The 22,533-nt window shown below is 46.3% G+C and overlaps 1 protein-coding gene and 1 long non-coding RNA gene across 8 annotated transcripts in view; one reads left to right on the top strand and one right to left on the bottom strand.

The window, feature by feature from the left end:
* Positions 1 to 22,533, bottom strand: part of CEP250 (centrosomal protein 250) — a 57,104-nt gene that overhangs the window by 13,215 nt on the left and 21,356 nt on the right. For 6 of the 7 annotated variants that reach the window (XM_003831850.6, XM_003831849.5, XM_063600807.1 and 3 more), the window contains 12 exons: positions 22,152 to 22,298; positions 20,647 to 20,877; positions 19,328 to 19,521; positions 18,979 to 19,106; positions 18,607 to 18,776; positions 7,922 to 8,089; positions 7,380 to 7,514; positions 5,167 to 5,310; positions 4,082 to 4,215; positions 2,021 to 2,159; positions 661 to 1,015; positions 12 to 133 (listed from right to left, as the gene is read on the bottom strand). In XM_003831850.6, coding sequence (XP_003831898.3) covers positions 12 to 133; positions 661 to 1,015; positions 2,021 to 2,159; positions 4,082 to 4,215; positions 5,167 to 5,310; positions 7,380 to 7,514; positions 7,922 to 8,089; positions 18,607 to 18,776; positions 18,979 to 19,106; positions 19,328 to 19,521; positions 20,647 to 20,877; positions 22,152 to 22,298 — 2,067 coding nt within the window. Of the gene's footprint in view, positions 1 to 11; positions 134 to 660; positions 1,016 to 2,020; positions 2,160 to 4,081; positions 4,216 to 5,166; positions 5,311 to 7,379; positions 7,515 to 7,921; positions 8,090 to 18,606; positions 18,777 to 18,978; positions 19,107 to 19,327; positions 19,522 to 20,646; positions 20,881 to 22,151; positions 22,299 to 22,533 lie in introns of those variants that run through there. The other variant, XM_024926888.4, reaches the window with a different exon arrangement.
* Positions 7,524 to 22,206, top strand: LOC117977273 (uncharacterized). The gene is made up of 4 exons (XR_008622305.1): positions 7,524 to 7,870; positions 17,506 to 17,624; positions 20,710 to 20,751; positions 22,072 to 22,206. It is a non-coding gene; the product is annotated as an uncharacterized LOC117977273 (long non-coding RNA).

The following is a 22,533-nucleotide window of genomic DNA, read 5'->3' as shown; positions in this document are numbered from 1 at the left end:
GAGAAACATACCCGGGTCTGTTGAGTCTTCCACAGGTCTTGATGAAGCTTGTGGAGGGCAGATGCTACTGCCTCAGCGGAGAGAGCAGTCAGCAGGGGCCCTCTCTTAAAGAGGCTCCTAGCTCCATTCTGGTCTGAAAAAATGAGGAAAACCTCCTTACCTGGCTGCCACTATGAAAAGAAACAGCCAGACCTCTCCAGACACAGCCCTGTCCTTCCAACTGGTCCCTCCTCTCCGCAAAGAACCCCTTTCTCAGCAGTTCACTCATCACATATTTTCTCCATAAGTATGGGCCAGGCACTATGGTGGGTGCTAGATTAATGCGAGCTATCACTTATTACGCACTTAATAAGTGCCAGGAACCGTGTAAGTGATTCACATCTGCAACCTCATAACTCCTTGGTGAAATTATAAGGTAAGTACTTTTAACATCCTCATTTTGTAGTTGAGGAAAATCAAGCTCAGAGAGGACAGGTGACTTGCCCAAGGACACATAGCTAGCAAATGGTAGAGCTGGGGCTTAAACTCAGAATTAATTCCCAAGTATGTAATCTTAACCCTGAAGCAATATGGTCTAACAAATAGCATTCCTCTCCCTTTCCCCTGGGAGCCAGGCCTGGCTTTGGCCCAAAGGACCTAGTTCTGGGGAGGCTGTCTCACCTGGCTCAAGGCCCCAGAGGGAAGGAGCAGAGTCTCCCCCACCACTCAGCTCAGGCCTGCTCTCACAAACAGACCCCAGGGCCTGCTGCAGGGCAGAGTAGAGGCTGGCCAGCTGGGCCTGGGCCTGGGCCTGGGCCTGGTTCCCGGGCTGCTGCTCTGCGGCCAGCGCTTCTAGCTGGCTCTCTGTGCTGTGCAGTCGCAGCTGTAGTTGGGCTGCCTTGGCTTCCTGGGCCCACAAGGAGGCTCGCAGCTGCTGCTCCGTGATATGAGACGCCTCCAGCTCCTCCAGCAGCTGTGCTTCCTGGGCCAGAAAGTCAGCCTCCTTTTCCTTCACCTCTTGCCTTAGTAATTCCATCTGTCAAGGAAGAATTTTACATAATATAAGCAGGAAGCAGATACCCTCTCCTCAGGCCTTCCCAGGCCAGACCCCACTCAATCCTTGTACAAACTCTGATCAGGGCTGAGAGGATTTCAGCTCAGCTCTCAGGCAGGTAGAGGGGCTCTGAAATGAGTGTTACCCTAGATCTAACACCTGGCTGCCTGCCGACTACTGAACACATGGGCCCAGGCTGCTATGCTAATGGGCTTCAGCCCTGGCTTCCTGGGCAGATATGCTGGCTCCTTGCTACGACCAGAACTCTGCCCTGAAACCTCGACGCTGCACCTAGTAAGACCAGTCACAATAACATAGCTACCATGTATTGAATGCTTATTGTGTTCCTGACACTTTATATATTCCTATAATGGTTATAGGAATTAGGAACAAGAATTGTTCACCCTTGTTTTATGGATGAAGAAGCTGACGTTCACACAATTAGAAAGCTTACATTCAAACTCAAGACTGTTGAACAGCCAAACCTGTGTGTCCTTAACCCCTGCAATCCACCATCTGGCTCTTACAGCCCATTCCTTCCCTCCTAGTTCCATCTTTTCTCTGTATACAATATCTGGGGTTCTGATGGGGGCAGACTGAGTCCCTGGAAGTCTTGCTGCTGCCTGCCTGATCTGGAGTATTTCTGGTTGCTCATTCTCCCCGCTACATCTTGCCAACCAGACCCAGCATACTTTGAAGCGGGTGTGCTGGAACCAGGCCTGCATGGGCTACACCCCTGTGTGCACTTTGCTGTGGGCTGTCAGGTTTCCCACAGGAGCCATGTCCATCTCTGGGTCAGATTCCCAAGCCCCCGCCTTGTCTAGTCCTGGCTTCCCCCTCCTGTAGGGGTGTTGAGGCACCAGCCTATCCTGTAATCAGGAAAAATAGATGGGTCCTCTCCATGAGAGGACTCAGAGCAATCAATCCACCGCTTCAGAATCAGGCTTCTGCCAGGGATGCAGAGCTCATAACCAGAGTGGGAAGTACCTGAGCACTGAGCTCTTTCTGTTCTCCCTGGGCCTCCTGCATGTCCTGGCACAGGGCACTCAGCTCTTGTTGTCGAATAGAGTCAGCTTCTTGTAAAACAAGGAGTCTCTGTTCCTTTTCCATCAGTGACAGAGTCAGGCTAAAAAGAGAGGGGTCAGAGTGCTGGGCCATTCTCTTAGGGAATGAAAAATTACCTTCTCATCTGAGTATTCTAAACATAGCATTAATAATCAAAATAGAAATAGTAATGATAATGATTATGATGTAACAATAAAAGCTATCATTTATTGAGCACTTACTATAATAAGTGCTCCTAGGTACTTCCTGCAGATGATGCCCCATTTCAACCTCACAGGTTTTTTTGTTTTTTTTTTTATTGAGACAGAGTCTTGCTCTGTTACCCAGGCTGGGGTGCAGTGGCACGATCTCGGCTCACTGCAGCCTCTGCCTCCCGGGTTCAAATGATTCTCGTGCCTCAGCCTCCAGAGTAGCTGGGATTGCAGGCATGCACCACCATGCCTAGCTATCAACCTTATTCTTCTCTGGCAAATTTCACATATACCTTATATTAGTACCTCACGTTCAACATGTCCAAATCTTCCCCATCCCTTTCCTCTCCTCCCCTGTCCACCCAATCATCTCCTACTATGTTCCCTAGCTCAGTGAATGGCACTTCCATCCACACAGTGTCCTAACGTAGAACCTTGACTACTCCAGAGTTCTCCCTTCAACCTACCTACATCCAATCTATGATTATATACAATTGATTCTAACTCCCTTAACATCCTTTAAACCTCTTCTCTTCTTTCCTCCTCTTCCCCACTACCCTACCTTGGTTTAGCTTTAGGATCTCTCATCAGGACAACTGTACCAGCCTAACTTGTCTTCCTGCCTCTAGTTTCACCACCAAAATAATGTGTCCCTTCTCAAACTGTGTCTTTTTTTTGTTGTTTTTTGCTTTTTTTGAGATGGAGTCTCGTTCTGTCACCGAGGCTGGAGTGCAGTGGTGTGATCTCAGCTCACTGCAACCTCCACCTCCTGGTTCAAGCAATTCTCCTGCCTCAGCCTTCCAAGTAGCTGGCATTACAGGCACCCACCACCACACCCAGCTAATTTTTTTTTTTTGTATTTTTAGTAGACATGTTGGCCAGGCTGGTCTTGAATTCCTGACCTCAAGTGATCTGCCCACCTCAGCCTCCCAAAGTGCTGCGATTACAGTCGTGGGACACCGCACCCAGCCCATCCCCTTCTCAAATTCCCACAGCACTAAGAATACAAGCTGCTCTTCACTCTGAATGGTCTTCTTTCACTCCTGATGTCTCATAGCATTACAATCCCTTCAAATACATCACAAGTTGGATTGTATCAATTTCCCTGCTTAAAATTCTCCAGAGGTTTCCTATGAAACTCAAACTACGAACTCCTTGCTGTGGCCTACCAAATCTTGAATGCTGTGGACCTGCCCAGCTCATGCCACTCTCCTCATTCACCAGGCTCCAATTACAATCCAATCAGGCTCCAACCACTCTTTCAGTTAACACTGTAAACTTTTATCAGCCTCATGGCCTTTGCATATTATTTCTCCTCTTACAGAATAGAACTCTCCCTCACCCTTTTACATGGGTAGCTCCACTTCATGCTGAGTGCTCAGTTTAAATGCAACTTCCTGAGAAAGGCCTTCCCTAACAATGGTTCTAAAGTCTCTTCTCTCTCTCACCCTGTTTCCTCCATGTGTCATAACCTGTAATAATTTGAGTTATTATTTGATGAATGTCTCACCACAAAACTATAAATTCTACTGGGGCAGGGACCATACAGTCTTGTTTATCACTGTATCCCCAAGCGTGGTGCCTGGTGCATAACGGGCGTTCACGAAATATTTACTAAATAAATCAAGTTCAAGCTTTGAAGACAGGAACCATGTCCTCTCCACATGGCTACATGTACATCCCAGAGTTGCAGACATGAAAGGCAAGGTGGCCTGAGCAAACAACTGTCAATATCACAGTGACCATGGCAGCCAGATAGACAAAAGCCACCTCCATGGCCTATCTAGCCTACCTGGCTTTCTCTCTCTCCAGCTCCTTCTGAATTCGGTTATACTCCTGGGTCTCTCTCAGCTTCTCCTGAACCTCCTGCTCCACCAGCCTCTGGGAGTCATCCTGGGCCACCAGCTGAGACTTCAAGTCCTCCACCTGGAAAATTAAGGGCATGAAGACCAAGATGGCAGGGCAGGGGGCTGGTGGGAAGATGCTCCTCACCTAGGGCTTCAGGGTCCTTCGAGGTTTACCATAGTCAGTGGCCATTTCCAATGCTCTGGCAATTCCACCAATTCCTACACACTGTTCTTAACCACCCCCTTCCTCAATACAATTCGGCCTGGTCATCTGCCTCCCAGCCTCACATATGCTGCATAGAGGCAGGCACAAATAAAAATCTTGGCTGTGCTGGGTGCGGTGGCTCACACCTATAATCTCAACACTTTGGGAGGCCAAGGCAAGCAGACTGCTTGAGACCAGGAGTTCGAGATCAGTCTGGGCAACATAGTGAGACCCTGTCTCTATAAAAATTTAAAAATTAGCCAGTGTGATGGCACACATCTGTAGTCCCAGCTACTCAGGGGGCTGAGGTGGGAGAATTGCTTGAGCTTGGGAAGTCAAGACTGCAGTGAGCTATGATCTGCACTTCAGCCCGGGCAACATAGTGAAATCCTGTCTCCCCCACCAAAAAGAAGGAAAAAAAGGCTGACTATAACTACTCCCAAAGGCAAAACATGTATTGTGATTGCTTTTTTAAAAATGAAAAGTCAGAACATCATTTGATATAGGATTCTGAGGAGAAGCAACCTAGTATGTAAAAATATTAGATTTTTGGCAAGGACGGAAAGAACAATTGAAACTGAAACAGCCAGGGAAAACAAAAACTCTGTGACCATTACAGAGAAAGAGATTACTATCCCAGGGCTCTGCCAGGCACATGCTCAACTCTGAGCACCCTCTAATTTTCCACTCAGTACTGTGGCCCACCCATCTACCCTCCCAAACCAGGCAGCAGGGCCAAGGTTCTCCCTGTCCTGCAAGAGGAAGTGGGAAAGCCTGGCTGTGTTGGGGAAGGACCATGGGACTTGGTGGGGAGGAGGAGGGGACCTGCTTCTGCAGGTCCATCTTATCCTGCAGCAGGGAGCTGCTCTCTTCTTGGAGGGCAGCAAGGTCATCTCTGTGCTGCCAGGCTGCCTCCTTCAGCTCCTGTTGAGCCTCCTGGAGCTGGGTCTGTAGTATCCCAGTGATCTCCTGAAGAGGGATAAGAAATCATTGAGTAGAGGAAATCTGTGTCATAGAAATACTGGTTTTTTTGGTGGGGTGGCAAAAGCTGAGGTAGGAGCCAGCAATCCACATTGTTTCCACCTCACCTTCTCACTTCCTAGTCCCTCTCCTCCCTCACAAAGTGCACTGGCTCACCCAGGTTTCTTGGTCAGAGTCCATGAATTGGTAATAGTCTCTCACCTAGACCATGGGAACAGTCTCCTAACCATATCCCTACTTCCACTTGATGCCACGATCCCCTAAAAACACACACACACTATTCTCTACTCAGGAGAGTAGAGAATACATACACATATATGTATATACATATGTATACGTATATATAAATAAATCATATCCCACCCCTGCTTTTTAAATACCACCCAACTGCCCAGGCGTGGTGGCTCACGCCTGTCATCCCAACACTTAGGGAAACCAAGGTGGGTGGATCACTTGAGGTCAGAAGTTTGAGACGAGCCTGGCCAACATGGTGAAACCCTTTCTCCACTAAAAATACAAAAATTAGCCAAGCATGGTGGCGGGCACCTGTAATCCCAGCTACTTGGGAGGCTGAGGCATAAGAATTGCTTGAACCTGGGAGGCGAAGGTTGCAGTGAGCTGAGATAGTGCCACCGCACTCTAGCCTGGGTGACAGAGCGAGACTCAGTCTCAAACAAATACATACATACGTACCACCCAACAGTTTCCCATTGCTCTTAGAACAAAATCCAAGCTCCTACAATGGCTGACACAGGGCTTCTGGCTACCGCTCCACTCGCCCCTGAGTTTATCAAGCTGGAGCCACACTGCCTCCTTTTTGTCCTTGAACTTCCCAAGCCCTCTTCTGTGTCCCAGGGCCCTTGCAACAGGTGTTTCCTCTGCCTAAAGTGTTCTTCACATGGCAGGCATTTTTTTTTTCAAATGGCTTGAGATATAACTCATATACCATACAATTCACTCATTTAACGTATACAGTGTAGTGGGTTTTAGGATATTCACAGAGTTGTGCAACTATCATCGCAATCAATCTTAGAACATTTCCATCAATCCCAAAATAAACCCCGTGCCCATTCACAGTCAATCCCCATTCCCCACCCCATTCCCCACCATAAATCTGTTTTCTGCCTCTATAGAGTTGCCTATTCTTGGTGTTTCATATAAATGGAAGCATATCATATAAAATATATGGCTCTTCCACTTAACCTGATGTTTTCAAGGTTCACCTATGTTGTATCACGGAGCTGGTTTCTTTTTAACCTTCAAGTCTCAGCTCAGATGTTACTTTCTCAGTGAGGCCTTCCCTGACCACTAAGTGCAAAGTGAACCTCCTTTGACTCACTCTCAGTTGTATCATTCTATTTCCTTTACAGCACTTATCACAAACTGTAATAATCTCATTTACTTTGTGTCTGCTCATTTGTCATCCATTTCTGCCACAGGAATGTAAGTTCCTTGAGAGCAGGGGCAATGTCTGTTATGCTGACTGCTGTGCCACACCTTTTTTTTTGAGTCTCGCTCTATCACCAAGGCTGGAAATGCAGTGGCGTGACCTCGGCTCACTGCAACCTCCGCCTCCTGGGCTCAAGCTATTCTCCTGCTTCAGCCTCCCAAGCAGCTGGGATTACAGGCAAATGCCACCACACACAGCTAATTTTTGTATTTTTGTAGAGATGAGGTTTCACCATGTTGGCCAGGCTAGTCTCGAACTCCTGACCTCAACTGATCTGTCCGCCTCGGCCTCCCAACGTGCTGGGATTACAGTTGCCCGCCACCATGCCCGGCTAATTTTTGTATTTTTAGTAGAGATGGGTTTCACCATGTTGCTCAGGTTGGTCTTTAACTCCTGACCTTAGGTGATCCACCCACCTTGGCCTGCCAAAGTGCTGGGATTACAGGCGTGATCTACCCTGCCCAGCCTGTGCCATACCTTTATGTACTTGTCATATGTCAGCACCTAGCACAGGGCCTGGCACATAAGAAGTGCCCAAGAACTCTTCATGGTCGAATGGGTAAATGAGTGCCCCTTTCTCCCCTACTCCCGAGACCACCCTCCATACCTGCTCCTTTAATTTCTGGACTTTCATGTCCTGCCTCAGTCGTTCCAGTTGTTGGCTGGCATCTGCTAGCTCCTTCTGCGTCTGCAGCAGTGTCTCCAGGAGGGATACTCTCTCCTTCTCTGTTTCCAGCTGCATCTGTGGAGGGGTAGGGGGGTAACAGCTTGTGGGCTCAGGGTTACCATGCTCACCAACGAGGCCACAAGCACATCCCAGCTGCCCTAGGGCTCTCCTAGCAAATGGGAAGGGGCTGAGGGCAAAGGAAGGTCTGAGCCCATGGGTTCAGAACAAGGAAGTGCAAAGATTACCACTGGTTTGCAAGCTGACAGGATGTGGTACATGTCAGCCCTCCCTCAGGAAGTATGACATACTGCCGGAACTGTGGCTAATGGTGCGGACCACCCTGCTCACTGGTAGCAAAGTGGGTAGCTACCCTCTCTTCTGGAAGCCCCTCTGCAGCACTCCTCTTGGGAGTGGAAAAGGAAGTGGTCAAGGTAAGGAGATCGCTGATTGGACGTGCAGCTCCAATCCTCCTAGCTTCCCACCTGGCATAGGGCACTCTCTGCCTGGGTCCGTTCTTCTTCCCTCTGGGCCTGGATGGCCTCCATTTCTGTCTGCTGCTCCTTTAGCCTCATTTCCAGCTCCATTTTTTCCCTTTCTAAGCTCTCCAGAGCCTTTGCCAGCTCCTGCTGGTGCCAGGAGCGCTCCTTTTCCTGGCCACATGAAGGAAACACCATTAGAACCAAATGGGTGAGGAGGGGAGGCAGGAGTACTGGATTGGAAAAACAAAGTCTCTCTACTACTCACTAGTGGGGTGACCTTGCTACCTCTCTAAGCCTGTTGCCTCATCTGTAAAGCAAGGCTAATAGTCCCTGCCTTATCTATCTTACCAAATTTCATGACAAACAAATGAGATTCATTTTAAAAAATAAAATTATATAATACATGTGGAAGTACCTTGCAAACTGCAATTGTCCCTTATATATGCTACAAGTATCTGGGTTTTAAAATGTATTTCTATTTTTAATTTTTTTTGGAGACGGAGTCTTGCCCTGTCACCCAGGCTGGACTGCAGTGGCACGATCTCCGCTCACTGCAACCTCCACCTTTCAGGTTCAAGTGATTCTCCTGTCTCAGCCTCCCTAGCAGCTGGGACTACAGGTGCCCCCCACCATGCCCGGCTAATTTTTGTATTTTTAGTAGAGATGGGGTTTCAACATGTTGGCCAGGCTGGTCATGAACTCCTGACCTCAAGTGATCTGCCTGCCTCGGCCTCCCAAAGTGCTGGGATTATAGGCATGAGCCACTGTGCCTAGCCTAGGCATTTTTATTTTTAGAGATGGGGTCTCACTATGTTGCCCAGGCTGGACTCGAACTCCTGGGCGCAAGTGGTCCTCCTGCCTCAGCCTCCTGAGTAGCTAAGACCACAGGGGCATGACACCACACACAGCTCCGTATTTGTTATCTTTAAAGCAGCCTCATTGTGGTTGACAGTTGTAACAATGAACTGAGGCAGCCAATTCTGGCTGTCTGCTGCCTGCTCTCCTCTACTCAGAGTTGCAGAGTTAGCCCCTGAAGAATCAGGCCTGGCCCAGTGAGGATGTCTCCCTGTATTATATAAGAGCATTAGGATAGGGGTGCTGCTTGTCTTAGCGGTCTTCCAGCAACCAAAGCTTTCCCAAGCTCTCTGACTAGTTCAGGACCCTCTATTAGGTGTACAGGATAGAGGTGAAAGGCTCTGGAGTTGGGCTGCCTGGGTGGAAAATCTTTAATCTACCACTACTAGCATGATCTCAATTTCTAAACAACTCTGTGCCTCAGTTTCTTCATCTATTAAAATGGGGATAACAACAGTGTCATTCTCCTCAGGTTGTATTGAGGATGGAGATAAGTCGTGTGAATCACTTTAAATGTGCGTAGCACACAGAAAGCGGGCAATACACAACAGCCAGCATCATCATCACATTAGTATTCCCTGCACTTTTCCTTTAAAATGCTTGTAAGTTTGTCATTGCTTATTCATGTAATGGGAATGCCTCTAGTGTTTCAGCCTTCCCAGTGTCATCCTGTGCAGCTTTCCCCCTCATTCACTACACCCTGGCTACACACACTTGCCTCCTTGCAGGTCCTTGAGCACACTAAACACTTTTTTTTTTTGAGACAGAGTCTCACTCTATCGCCCAGGCTGGAGTGCAGTGGGGTGATCTCGGCTCACTGCAACCTCTGCCTCCCAAGTTCAAGTGATTCTCCCGCCTCAGCCTCCCAAGTAGCTGGGATTACAGGCGCCCGCCACCACTCCCAGCTATTTTTTTTGTATTTTTAGTAGAGACATGGTTTCACCACGTTGGCCAGGCTGGTTTTGAACTCCTAACCTCAAGTGATCTGCCCGCCTAGGCCTCCCAAAGTGCTAGGATTACAGGTGTGAGCCACTGCACTCAGCCAACATGTTCATGCCTTAGAGCCTTTACTCATGCTTCCTTCTACCTGGAAAGCCCTTCTCCCCGCTACTCCATCATTCCTCACGCCTAAACTAACACTTCCTTGGTGAAGTCTTCCCAGACCATACAATTGACAGTGGTCTGGCTGGACGTGGTAGTTCACGCATATTATCCCAACATTTTGCGAGGCCGAGGTAGGATGATCACTTGAGCCCAAGAGTTTGAGACCAGCCTAGGCAACATGGTGAAACCCCTTATCTACAAAAAATGCAAAAATTAGTCAGGTGTGGTGGTTCACTCCTGTGGTCCCAGCTACTTGGGAGGCTGAGGTAGGAGGATCACTTGAGCCCAGGAGGGCCTTGAGGGTGAGGCTGCCGTTAAGCCCTGATCATGCCACTGCACTCCAGCCTGGGCAACAGAGCAAGACCCTGTCTCAAAAGAAATAATAATAATAAAAAGAAAAAAAAGAGGTCTTCCTTTGTTCCTTATAAAACCTGGCAATGTGTAATGTCAGTTACAGGACAGTCATGAATGACAAATCATTTTACCCTCTGGTTCAAAAAGCCAAAGACAGCAGGTATAGCTCAGTGGCAGAGTATGTGACTGCAAAAAGCCAAAGCCAACTGTAAAAATATGAAAAAGATGAATGTTAATAGCAGTTGCAAGTGTTAAAAAAACTGATCTATTTGCTCTATATGAGTTAGAAGTGTGTTATAGCTACAAGAAGAGCTAATTCTGTGATGTGTAGGAAGTAACAGTCCAGCATTGCTGGTATGACCATGAACAGAATATTCTGCCCAGTTCAAAGTGCCACCTTTACACCACTGGGACATGAGTAAATTGTAACATGCCTAGAAGAAAGCAACCATGTTGGTGGGGTATTTCAAGCAAATCTAAGGCTCATTTGTTTCTGGTAATAGGTTTTGGTTCAACATGAATTTCCTAGTAACTAGATCTATCTAAAATAAATGGGCAGCCAAGTGATGGAATACAATAGCAGCTAAGCAACCATTTGGAAGGGACATTATAGAGGTGGATAAAGCAGAAATGGTTAGGAGTTTGGGCCCTGAATCCCTTTTCTACCCCTTATTAGCCATGTAACCCTGACTTCTCTTTTTATATTTTATTTATTTAGAGATGGGGATCTTGCTATGTTGCCCAGGCTGGTCTCGAACTCCTGGCCTCTAGCAATCCTTCCGCCTTGGCCTCCCAAATTGTTGGAATTACAGGTGTGAGCCACCACGCCCAGCCCTGAGTGACTTCTCTATGCATTTATTCACCTTTATTGTGTGAATAAAGCATTCAGCATGGTGCTTGGCATGGGGAAGTGCTTAACAAGTGTCCAATATCATTACTCTTAAAGGGGAGACAGACAGTAGATGGAAGAATAAAGAATACAACTGCCAAGAGTGTTTCTTTTTCTTTTTTTTCTTTGACACAGAGTCTCACTCTGTTGCCCAGGCTGGAGTGCAGTGGTGCGATCTTGGCTCACTGCAACCTCCACCTCCCTGGTTCAAGCAATTCCCCTGCCTCAGCCTCCCAAGTAGCTGGGATTACAGGTGCATGCCACCATGCCTGGCTAATTTTTTTGTATTTTTAGTAGAGACAGGGTGTCACCAGGTTGGCCAGACTGGTCTCAAACTCCTGACCTCGGGCAATCCGCCCACCTCGGCCTCCCAAAGTGCTGGGATTACAGGTGTGAGCCACCACGCGCGGCCTCCCACGAGTGCTTCTAATTGCCAGGATTCCAGGAGAAGGCAGTCACTGCTAAAACGAACAGGCTGTGGAGAGTTTTAAGAGGGCAGTTAACCTGCTCAATCATAGAGAAATAATAAAGTGGGACAATCAGAAGTCAGGAGGATTAGCTGAATGACAGAAAAGGAAAAGAGAGAAAAGGCCCTTTCATGACCCAGATATGGCCACTATAGTCAATCCTTTTAGGGAAACCAAGGCCACGTAGGTAGCTGGCTTATCATTCAGAAGTTTTATAGCATCTTTTATTTATGGAGTTTTCAGTACATGGTATACATCTGATTCCTGCTAGAATCAGTGTTCATTCAACAAATACTTTTAAGCACCGACTATAGACTAGGCACAGAATTCCAAAAATAAGCAAACTTCTGGTTATCATCTTGCCAATAAGCCTGCCTCATAATAACAATCAAATTACAAATACACATAAAGCACAAGTCAACTTCCATTTCCAGATACTTGATAAACAAGATCTCTGAACCCTCCAGCTACGAAATCGCAAAAAATGCTGGATAAAATGTTAAATATGTATTTTAATGTATCACAGAACCAGCAGGAAAATAATAAAAATTCCACAGAAGCCAAAAGCAAAGCAAGACTTGTGGTGTAGGCCAGGTGTGGTAGTTCATACCTATAATCCCAGCAGTTTGGGAGGCTGTGGCAGGAGGATTGCTTGAAGCTAGGAGTTCGAGACCAGCCTAGGCAACAAAGTGAGATCACATCTCTACCAAAAAAAAAAAAAAAAAAATTAGCCAGGCATGATGGTGCATGCCTGTAGTCCTAGCTAGTCTGGAGGCTGAGGCAGAAGGATTGCTTAAGCCCAGGAGCTTGAAGCTTCAGTGAGCTAGAGTTGTACAACTGCACTCCAGACTGGGCAATAGCAAGACCTTGTCTTGAGGTCAGGAGTTCGAGACCAGCCTGGCTGATGTGGTGAAACCCAGTGTCTGCTAAAAATGCAAAAATTAGCCAGGTGTGGTAGCATGCGCCTGTAATCCCAGCTACTTGGGAGGCTGAAGCACGAGAATTGCTTGAACCCAGGAGGCGGAGCTGAAACAGCACCACTGCCTGTGCAACAGAGCAAGACTGTGTCTCAAAAAAAAAAAAAAAAAAAAAAAAAGTAAATCCACTATCTTTCACCCAATGCAAATGTAATTCAGAATTTAAAATAAAAATAAAAATAAGCCAGGTGGCTGGGCGTGGTGGCTCACGCCTGTAATCCCCAGCACTTTGGGAGGCCAAGGTGGGCAGATTACCTGAGCCCAGGAGTTCAAGACCAGCCTGGGTAACATGACGAAACCCCATCTCTATAAATAAAAAAAACAAAACTTAGCCAGGCATGGTGGTTCATGCCTGTGGTCCCAGCTACTCAGGAGGCTGGAGAGGATCACTTGAGCCCGTGAGGTAGAGGCTGCAGTGAGCCATGATTGTACCATTGCACTGTAGCCTGAGTGACAGAGCAAGACCCTGTCTCAAAAAAAAAAAAAAAAAAAAGCCAGGCAGACGCTGTAGTCCTAGCTACTTAGGAGGCTGAGGCAGGAAGATCACTTGAGCCTGGGAGTTTGAGGCTGCAGTGAGCTATGATTGTGCCACTATACTCTAGCCTGGGTGACCAGAGCAAGACCTTATCTCTAAACAAAACAAGCAAACAAACAAAAATCTGGACTGGGGTTAACAAATTATAGTATGTGGACCAAATCTGGCTCACCACCTGTTGCTCTGTGGCTATGAGCTAAGAGTGGTTTTTACTTTTTTTTTTTTTTTTGAGACAGAGTCTCACTCTGTCGCCCAGGCTGGAGTGCAATGGTGCGATCTTGGCTCACTGCAACCTCCACCTCTCAGGTTCAAGCAATTCTCCTGTTCAGCCTCCCAAGTAGCTGGGACTACAGGCATGTGCCACCACACCCGGCTAATATTTTTGTATTCTTAGTAGAGATGGAGTTTCACCATGTTGGCCAGACTGGTCTTGAACTCCTGACTTCAGGTGATCCGGCCACCTAGGCCTCCCAAAGTGCTGGGATTACAGGCGTAAGCCACTGCGCCCAGCCTTTACCTTTTTTTTTTTTAAGAGATAGGGTCTTGCTATGTTGCCCAGGTTGGTCTCAACCAATCGTCCTGCCTCAGCCTCCCAAAGTGGTGGGATTATAGGCATAAGCCACTGCACCCAGCCTTTACATTTTTAATGGTAGAAAACAATAATGTTTTGTGACATGCGAAAATTATATGAAATTCTCATTTCAGTATCTATACATAAAGTTTTATCTGAGCACAGTCATGCTCATTTGTTTATATATGGCTGCTTTTGCACTACACTTGCAAAGTTAGATAATTGTAACAGAGACCACATGGTCTGCAAAGCCTAGCATATAGTCCTTAACAAAAAGCCAGACATGGTGGACTGTGCCTGTGGTCCCAGCTACTCAGGAGGCTGAGACAGGAGGATCCCTTGAGCCCAGGAGTTCAAGATCAGACTGAGCAACGTAGTGATAGTCCATCTCTAGAAAGAAAAAACAAAATGTCTATCTCTGGGCTGTAGTGACCTCAGCTTAAGGGGGAAAAGGCAAAAAGAAGGAAGACATGGGGAGGAAGGGAGAAAAAGAGAAACTGGAGGGATGTGGAGAGGGGACAAAACAAAATAAACTCTATAGAAGGAAATTATCAAGGAAATATGCTTATCTCAACTTTGCTACAGGGTAGGAAAAAAGTCTCCTCTGAAAATTCATAACCACAAGCTGAGCTGCACATGGGGTCTGGGCCTGACTGTGGGTCAAAAAACTTTAAACAGAAAATTTACTTTAAGGTGGTCCTGGGATGCTAGTCCTCCAGCTTCCTGACAGAAGCACAAATCCTCTGAGGAAAAACTCCTTTGCCTCAGGCCTAAAAAGATTCCCACAGAAAACCTTCCTCAGAACAAAGGTCTCTGGGGGAAAAAAGAAAAAAAGAAAAAAGAAAAAAAAAAGGAAAATTTCCAAAGACATGAGCTCATAGACAAGAATCACAAAAACACAGGGAAACAAGCCCATGAGTAAGAGCCAACAGAAACAACAAATTACAGAACTAGACCCCAAAACGTTAATTAAAAGTTATTGGAATTACTAGACAGGACACAAGTATGTTTCATATGTTTAAAAGAAGGGACTGAAAATACAAATTAGGGAAAACAGACTGAAAAAAATGACCAAGAAGATATGAAAAAATAACCAAATAAAATGTCTAGAAATAAAAAATTTAAAAAGTGAAATTTAAAACTTGGTGAATAGAATAAACATCAGATTCGACACAGCTGAAAAGGAAAATCAGTAACTAGATGAGAGATCTGAAAAAAATAATCCAGAACACAGCATACAAAGAGAAAAGTAAACATGTAAAATCCAAGAGGCAGTGAAGATACATGAAGGATAGAGTAAAAAGGTCTGACATACAACTAACCAGAGTACAGAAAGAGAGAAGAAAGTAGGAAAAGAGCCAGGTATGGTGGCATGCACCTGTAGTCCCAGCTTATGCGGGAGGCTGAGGCAAGAGAACAGCTTGAGCCCAGGAGTTCGAGACCAGCCTGGACAACATAGCAAGTCCCATCTCTAAAAAAAATTAAAATTAAAATTAAAATTAAAAAATTAGCTGGGCATGGTGGCATGTGCCTGTAGTTCCAGTTCGTCGGAGGCTGCGGCAGGAGGACTCACTTGAGCTCAGGAGTTTGAGGCTGCAGTGAGCTATGACTGTATCATTATACTCCAGCCTGGGTAACAGAGCAAGACCCTGTCTCTTAAAAAAAAAAAAAAAAAAAAAAAAAAAAAAAATTAAAAAAAAATTTTTTTTTTTTTTGAGACGGAGTTTCGTTCTTGTTGCCCAGGCTGGAGTGTAATGGCACGATCTCAGCTCATCGCAACCTCCACCTCCCAGGTTCAAGCGATTCTCCTGCCTCAGCCTCCCTAATAGCTAGGATTACAGACATGTGCTACCACACTCGGCTAATTTTGTATATTTAGTAGAGATGGGGTTTCTCCATGTTGGTCAGGCTGGTCTCGAACTCCTGACCTCAGGTGATCCGCCCACCTCAGCCTCCCAAATTACTGAGATTACAGGCATGAGCCACTACAATCGGCCAAAAAAAAATTTTTTTTAAAGAGTAAATAAATAAAAGCAGGACAGTAGGAAAGAGGTAATATTGAAGAGATAATATATAAGAATTTTCCAGAATTGATATTTCAACATGAAATCTTAAATTCAGGATGTCTAAGAAATTCCAACCAAATAAAAGAAATACACATCTAAACACAAGAAATTGCCAGGCGTGGTCTCACGCCTTTAATCCCAGCACTTTGGGAGGCCGAGGTGGGTGGATCACTTGAGCCCAGGAGTTTGAGATCAGCCTGGGCAACATGGTGAAACCCCATCTCTACTAAAAATACAAAAAAAATTAGCTGGGCATGGTGGTACGTGCCTGTAATCCCAGCTACTCTAGAGGCTGAGGCAGGAGAACTGCATGAACTCAAGAGGTGGAAGTTACAGTGAGCCGAGATTGCACCACTGCACTCAAGCTTGGGTGACAGAGCAAGACTCTGTCTCAAAAAAATAAAAAATAAAAAAAATATATAAAAAAATAAATAGCCAGGCACGGTGGCTCATGCCTGTAATCCCAGCACTTTGGGAGGCCGAGGCGGGTGGATCATGAGGTCAGGAGATCGAGACCATCCTGGCTAACACGGTGAACCGCTGTCGTTACTAAAAATACAAAAAATTAGCCGGGTGTGGTGGTGAGCGCCTGTGGTCTCAGCTACTTGGGAGGCTGAGGCAGGAGAATGGCGTGAACCCAGAGGCGGACCTTGCAGTGAGCCAAGATTGCGCCACTGCACTCCAGCCTGGGCAACAGAGCGAGACTCCGTCTCAAAAAACAAACAAACAAACAAAAATAATAAACACAAGAAATTGTGGAATGATTAAAATGAAAGCTAACTTCTCAATACCAACAATGTTGAGAGAAAATAATTGTCATCCTAGAAACTTATATCTGAATTTTTTACTTAGTGAATCTATCTATCTATCTATCTATGTATGTATGTATGTATGTATGTATGTATGTATGTATCTATCTATCTATCTATCTATCTATCTATCTATCTATCTATCTATCTATCTATTTTTTAACCCTGAACAAAGCCAGAAACCATCTTTCAAGAATAAAAGTAGGCTGGGCATGGTGGCTCACCTCTGTAATCCCAACACTTTGGGAGGCCAAGGGCGGGTGAATCGCTTGAGCCCAGGAGTTTGAGACCAGCCTGGGCAACATGGTGAAACCCCGTCTCTACCAAAAATAAAAAAAAATTAGCTGGGTGTGATGGCATATGCCTATAATCCCAGCTACTTGGGAGGCTGAGGTGGGAGGATCACCTGAGCCCAGGAGGCCAAGGCTGCAGTAGGCCATGATCACATGACTGCACTCCAGTCTGGGCGACAGAGTGAGACCCTGCCTCAATAAAAGAATAAAAATAAAATAGAAACATCTTCAGACAATTAACTACCAACAGACCCTTACCAAAGAAAATCCTACTTCAGGCAAAAAAAAAAAAAAAAAAAATCTGAATAGAAAGTCTGACATGCAAGAAGGTATGGTGAACAGAAAAGGTATCAATTCGTCGTATCTGAACAAATATTGACTGTATAAAACAATAAAAAAATCATAATTTGTGGTGTTAAACTAGTTAGAACTGAACACACTGAACAAAATAGCCTATAAATTAGGGAGGAGTGAAACAAGTAAAATGTTCTTTTTTGTTTTTGAGACAGGGTCTCACTCTGTCACTCAGGCTGGAGTGCAGTGGTGCTCAGCTCACCACAGCCTCAACCTCCTAGGCTCAAGTGATCCTCCCACCTCAGCCTCCCAAGTAGCTGGGACTACAGTGTGTACCACCATGCCTGGCTAATTTTTGTATTTTTTTTTGTAGGGAATGGGGTTTCGCCGTGTTGTCCAGGCTGGTCTCAAACTCCTGGGCTCAAGCAATCTGCCCACCTCAGCCTCCCAAAGTGCTGAGAGGACAGGCATGAGCCACTGTCCCTGGCCCAGGTAAAATGTTCTAAGACCCTTGTATCGTTCAGGAAAAGGGTAAAACTACTGAACCTTGAGACTTTATTAAGTATATGTTTAAAAATATTAAAGGTAACCACTAACAGGATTTTAAAAATATATATCATCCACAGTTGTAGAGAGAAAAAAGAGGTGAGAAAAGAATACAACTTAATCACCCAACTTAATCCTCTAAAAGAAGTTAAGAAAGGAGATTTCTCCTCCCTAAAAGATATAAAAATGGCCAGGCACAGTGGCTCATGGCTGTACCCTGCACTTTAGGAGGCTGAGGCAGGTGGATCACGAGGTCAGTTTGAGACCAGCCTGGCCAACATGGTGAAACCCCATCTCTACTAAAAATACAAAAATTAGCCAGATGTGGTGGCACACACCTGTAATCCCAGCTACTTAGGAGACTGAGGCAGGAGAATCGCTTGAACCCAGGAGGCGGAGGTTGCGGTGAGCCAAGATTGCACCACTGTACTCCAGCCTGAGGGACAGAGTGAGACTGTCTCAAGGAAAAAAAAAAAAAAAAAAAAAGATATAAAAAAGCAAGACAAATAACATAAGATGGCACAAATAAATCCAAATACACCTAAAACCACAATAAAACCAAATGGACTAAATTACATTATTAAAAGACAAAACACAGTTCTGAACTGCACAAGAATGCATCCAAGATATTCCTCTCCCCCGTTTTCATCCTGAGGCCAGTTTAATAATCCTAAATCCCAGGGTCCACTCTCAATTCTCTGTACACACCAACCCAACAATAATAATGGCTAACACATATAGGGAGCCTACCACATGCTAGGAACTACTCTTAGTGCTTTTCATATATTAACTCATTTAATAGCAGGAAGTTGGATTTTACAGCTTGGTGACAAAATTTCACTCATACGAGCAGCAATAACTGGACCAAGAGGCAGCAGGTAGAGCACTCATGGAAGGGAGGCCATACCCGGCCACATTGACCACTTACCCATTTCTCCCGGAGCTGGTTCACCTCTTCCTCATGGGCTGCCTTCTGCTGCTCCAAGGCAGTCTTCCCTTCTTGCTCAGCCTGGGCCAGCTGTCTGGCTGCAGCATCCCGCTCCTGCTCTGCCTGACTCCGTTCAGTGTCCAGTTCCAGCTTCAGGCACCTCACTTCCCCTAACATGCCAGGGACAGGATCAGGCCTCTGCCCCCTCCTTTTACCTAATAAAATTCTCCCTCTCCCCTGACCTCATGAGCAACTCCCATCTCAGAGGCCCTGCACCCTGCTGGAGAAGGACCTCTAATAGTCTCCCACCATCTTCCTGCCTTTCAACATCTCCATGGAATGGAGTGCACCCCATCCCAGTTGGGTTCTCACCTTGGATTACTTCCTTGGCTTGAGTGACAGTTTGAATCTGGACCTCCAGCTGCCCCTTGGTGACCTCTATCACAGAATTTTGTTGTTGGGCTTCAAACAGACTGCTCTCCAGTAGCTCCTTGGCTGAGCTGTGAGGTTCAGGAATCAGAAGAGTTTCTTACCAATCAAGCCCCTTACCCTTCCTCAAGAGGAGCTGGGTTCTAAATATTGGCTACCTGGAGAAGTTAGGGGGGCAATTATAAATTCATAATCAATTTAGGACCTGCATACTTATGGCAGGGAGCTTAGCTTCACGCCTTTGCCTTTCAAAGCTCTCTCTGTGCTTGGCTGAACTGAGTCTGGGCCCTACCTGAGCCCCTGTAGTTGTTCAGCGAGGTCCTGCCGGTCACGCTCCACGGCCTGCAGCCGCACCTCTAGAGCCGCTTTCTCTCGTACTAGGGCCTCCTTCTCCTGGACTGCCCTGGCAAGCACTTCTTCCTGTCGCTTTGCCTCCTGATGTAGCTGCTCCAGCTGAGTCGTGGCTGCCTCCTGCTGGTGACGTGACTGAGGGGAAGAATGTGGTGAGAGATGGAGCAGAGGCTGGATTCCCCTGGGGCCGCTACCACCAGGTTAGGGTCATTGGCTCTTCAGAGATTCTGGACCCAGCTCTGTGAGCCCGGACTGCTTACCCAATAGCACGTGGCATTTATCTATTTCCCTGATCAGCCCACAGAGCCCCCAGCCCAGGAAGAATGCTCCCCTGTGAGCAAGACCTTGTGCTAGGGACAGCAGAAGACCTGCCCCTAAGGAGGTTTTGGCCTTGAGAAGATGCACACATAATACCGGGAAGAAAGTCATCAACGTCCCGAGAAAGGGACTCTGTGAAGGGAGAGTCCGTACAATTATTAGGACAATGAGAGGTTTTGTAGAGGAGAAAGATGACCTTTGAGCCAGGTCATTCATTGGCTCAGGAAAAAAATTTACTTGGCCCCTGTTATGTGGTAGGCACTATGCTAAAAGCTGGAGGAATAAAAACAAATAAGATATAGCTTTGCCTTCAAGGAGCTTTTGGTCTAATGGTAGAGACATATAAACAGATAATTATAGCATGAGGAATGTGGTAGTTAAAATAAGCATGAGGTGCTATCAGAGTATAAGGAGAAGCTTCTAATTCAAACTGGGTGGTGTGAAGTAGTGGAGAATCAGTGAAGAATTCTTTTTGTTTTTTTGAGCAGTGTCGCTCTGTCGCCCAGGTTGGAGTGCAGTGGCGCAATCTCGGCTCACTGCAACCTCCGCCTCCTAGGTTCAAGAGATTCTCCTGCCTCGGCCTCCTGAGTAGTTGGGATTACAGGCATGTGCCACCATGCCGGGCTAATTTTTGTATTTTTAGTAGAGACAGGGTTTCACTATGTTGGTCAGGCTGGTCTCGAACCTCTGACCTCGTGATCCGCCCGCCTCGGCCTCCTAAAGTGCTGGGATTACAGGCATAAGCCACTGCGCCCAGCCTCAGTGAAGAATTGTTATAGGCATTCTTTTTTAAAATTGGAAGATATACTGCAAACTAGTAACACTGGTCATTTCTAGGAAGTAAGACTTTTTCCCTTTCCAGATAATTTCTGTAGTGTTTTAATTTTTTATAATGAGCATATATTACACCTAGACATGATGGTGTCCATTTTGGCTTCTCACCTCACTTAGTTTCTTTTGAATTTCTTCCTTCTCTTCTTGGATGTCCCTGAGATCTGCCTGCAGCTCAGCCCCAGCCTCCTCAGCTTTCTGCAGCTGAGCCTCCAGGTGAGTGTTCTTTTCCCACAGGGCTTCCCTCCTCTTCTCTGCCTCCGCCAGGTCGACCTGCAAAGCATTTCTCGCCTGCTCTGCGGCCTCCATTCTGCTGCACACAGACTGGTTCTCCTCCTCTAACTACTGGCCAAAAAGGGAAGGGAGTACAGGCATCAAAGACAAATGGTTAGTTTAGGAATCAAATGCTAAGACTGAAATCCAAGTGAGATATGAATCTATTCTCCAAAGATGAACAAAGGAGTGTTTATAAGATGGGGGAAAATCCATTCATTTGATCTAGTGCCTATATTCCAGGTACTAGATGGGCTGGATGCTGGGGACGGAGATATGCAAGGCAAAGTCCTGCTCTCAAATAATTCAGAATAATGGAATAGAGAACACTCAAGGAAACAGAGATTGCAAGGAGGTTCCCTCGCTATAATTATAGGTTAAATTTATAACCTATAGAAAAGATTCTTTGGGACTTAGGCTCTTCGGCAGATTCTTTTCTGGTGATTGCTATTATCTCACCCAACAGGATTAACAACCTAGACTTAGGCCGGGCATGGTGGCTCATGCCTGTAATCCCAGGACTTCAGGAGGCTGAGGTGGATAGATCACCTGAGGCCAGGAGTTCAAGACCAGCCTGGCCAACATGGTGAAACCCCATCTCTACTAAAAATACAAAAACTAGCCCAGGGCAGCCAAGTGCGGTGGCTCACGCCTGTAATCCTAGCACTTTGGGAGGCTGAGGCAGGTGGATCACCTGAGGTCAGGAGTTTGAGAACAGCCTGACCAACATCGTAAAACCCTGTCTCTACTAAAAATACAAAATTAGCCAGGCATGGTGGTGCATGCCTGTAATCCCAGATATTCAGGAGGCTGAGGCAAGAGAATCGCTTGAACCCAGGATGCAGAGGTTGCAGCGAGCCAAGATCGTGCCACTGTACTCCAGCCTGGGCAACAAGAGCAAAACTCCATCTCAAAAAAAAAAATTAGCCAGGTGTGGTGACACATGCCTGTAATCCCAGCTACTCAGGAGGCTGAGGCAGGAGAACTGCTTGAACCCAGGAGATGAAGACTGCAGTTAGCTAAGATCGCACCACTGCACTCCAGCCTAGGTGACAGAGGGAGATCCATCTCAAGAAAACCCCAGCAAAAAACCTAGTCTTCCTTCCAGAGGACATGGGCCCCTTCCCAACCTTGGTGTCTTACCCTAAAGTCCAGAGGTGGTTCTGCTGGAGGTGTGGGAGGGGAATATTTATAATGGCTAAGCCCAATCCTTACAGTCTTTGCTCTCCTCTGCATTGTAAATGTTCCTTTTGCTCATTTCAGACCTGCATTTGGGAGCTGATCCGTCTTGCTCTCAGTTAGGGCCCAGCCCTTCTGTGGGGACCAGGAAAATCTTTGCTCACCTGGAGAAGCTGCTGGTTCAGCCCAACTTTATCTAACGCCAAAGCCTCATTTAAGGCACTGAGCTTGACAGCTGCAGCCCGAAGATCAGCTACTTCTGTCTTCAGGGTGTTTTCAGAACTCGACAGCTCTGCAATTGACTGCTCTGCCTAAAAAACAAAAAGGATTAAAGAGTTTCATATTTCCAATTTTCCTGGAACAGTAAACAGTTCACATTCCCAACACTGCTGCTTTTTGGTACAGAGATCAGTTAATACTCCATTCCCTCTCCTGCATTCTAAACAAGTTTTCCCTTCATTCATTCATTAAGGAGTGAGACAGGACCTCACAGTATAGAGATACCAAAGTTAGGATAGAGAAATGACTATGATTGTAATGATGCCA

Source organism: Pan paniscus, chromosome 21 (assembly GCF_029289425.2).
Source record: "Pan paniscus chromosome 21, NHGRI_mPanPan1-v2.0_pri, whole genome shotgun sequence".
Lineage (NCBI taxonomy): Eukaryota > Metazoa > Chordata > Mammalia > Primates > Hominidae > Pan > Pan paniscus.
The sequence above is the reverse complement of the archived record's forward strand: the minus strand, read 5'-3'. Positions and strand labels throughout refer to the sequence as shown.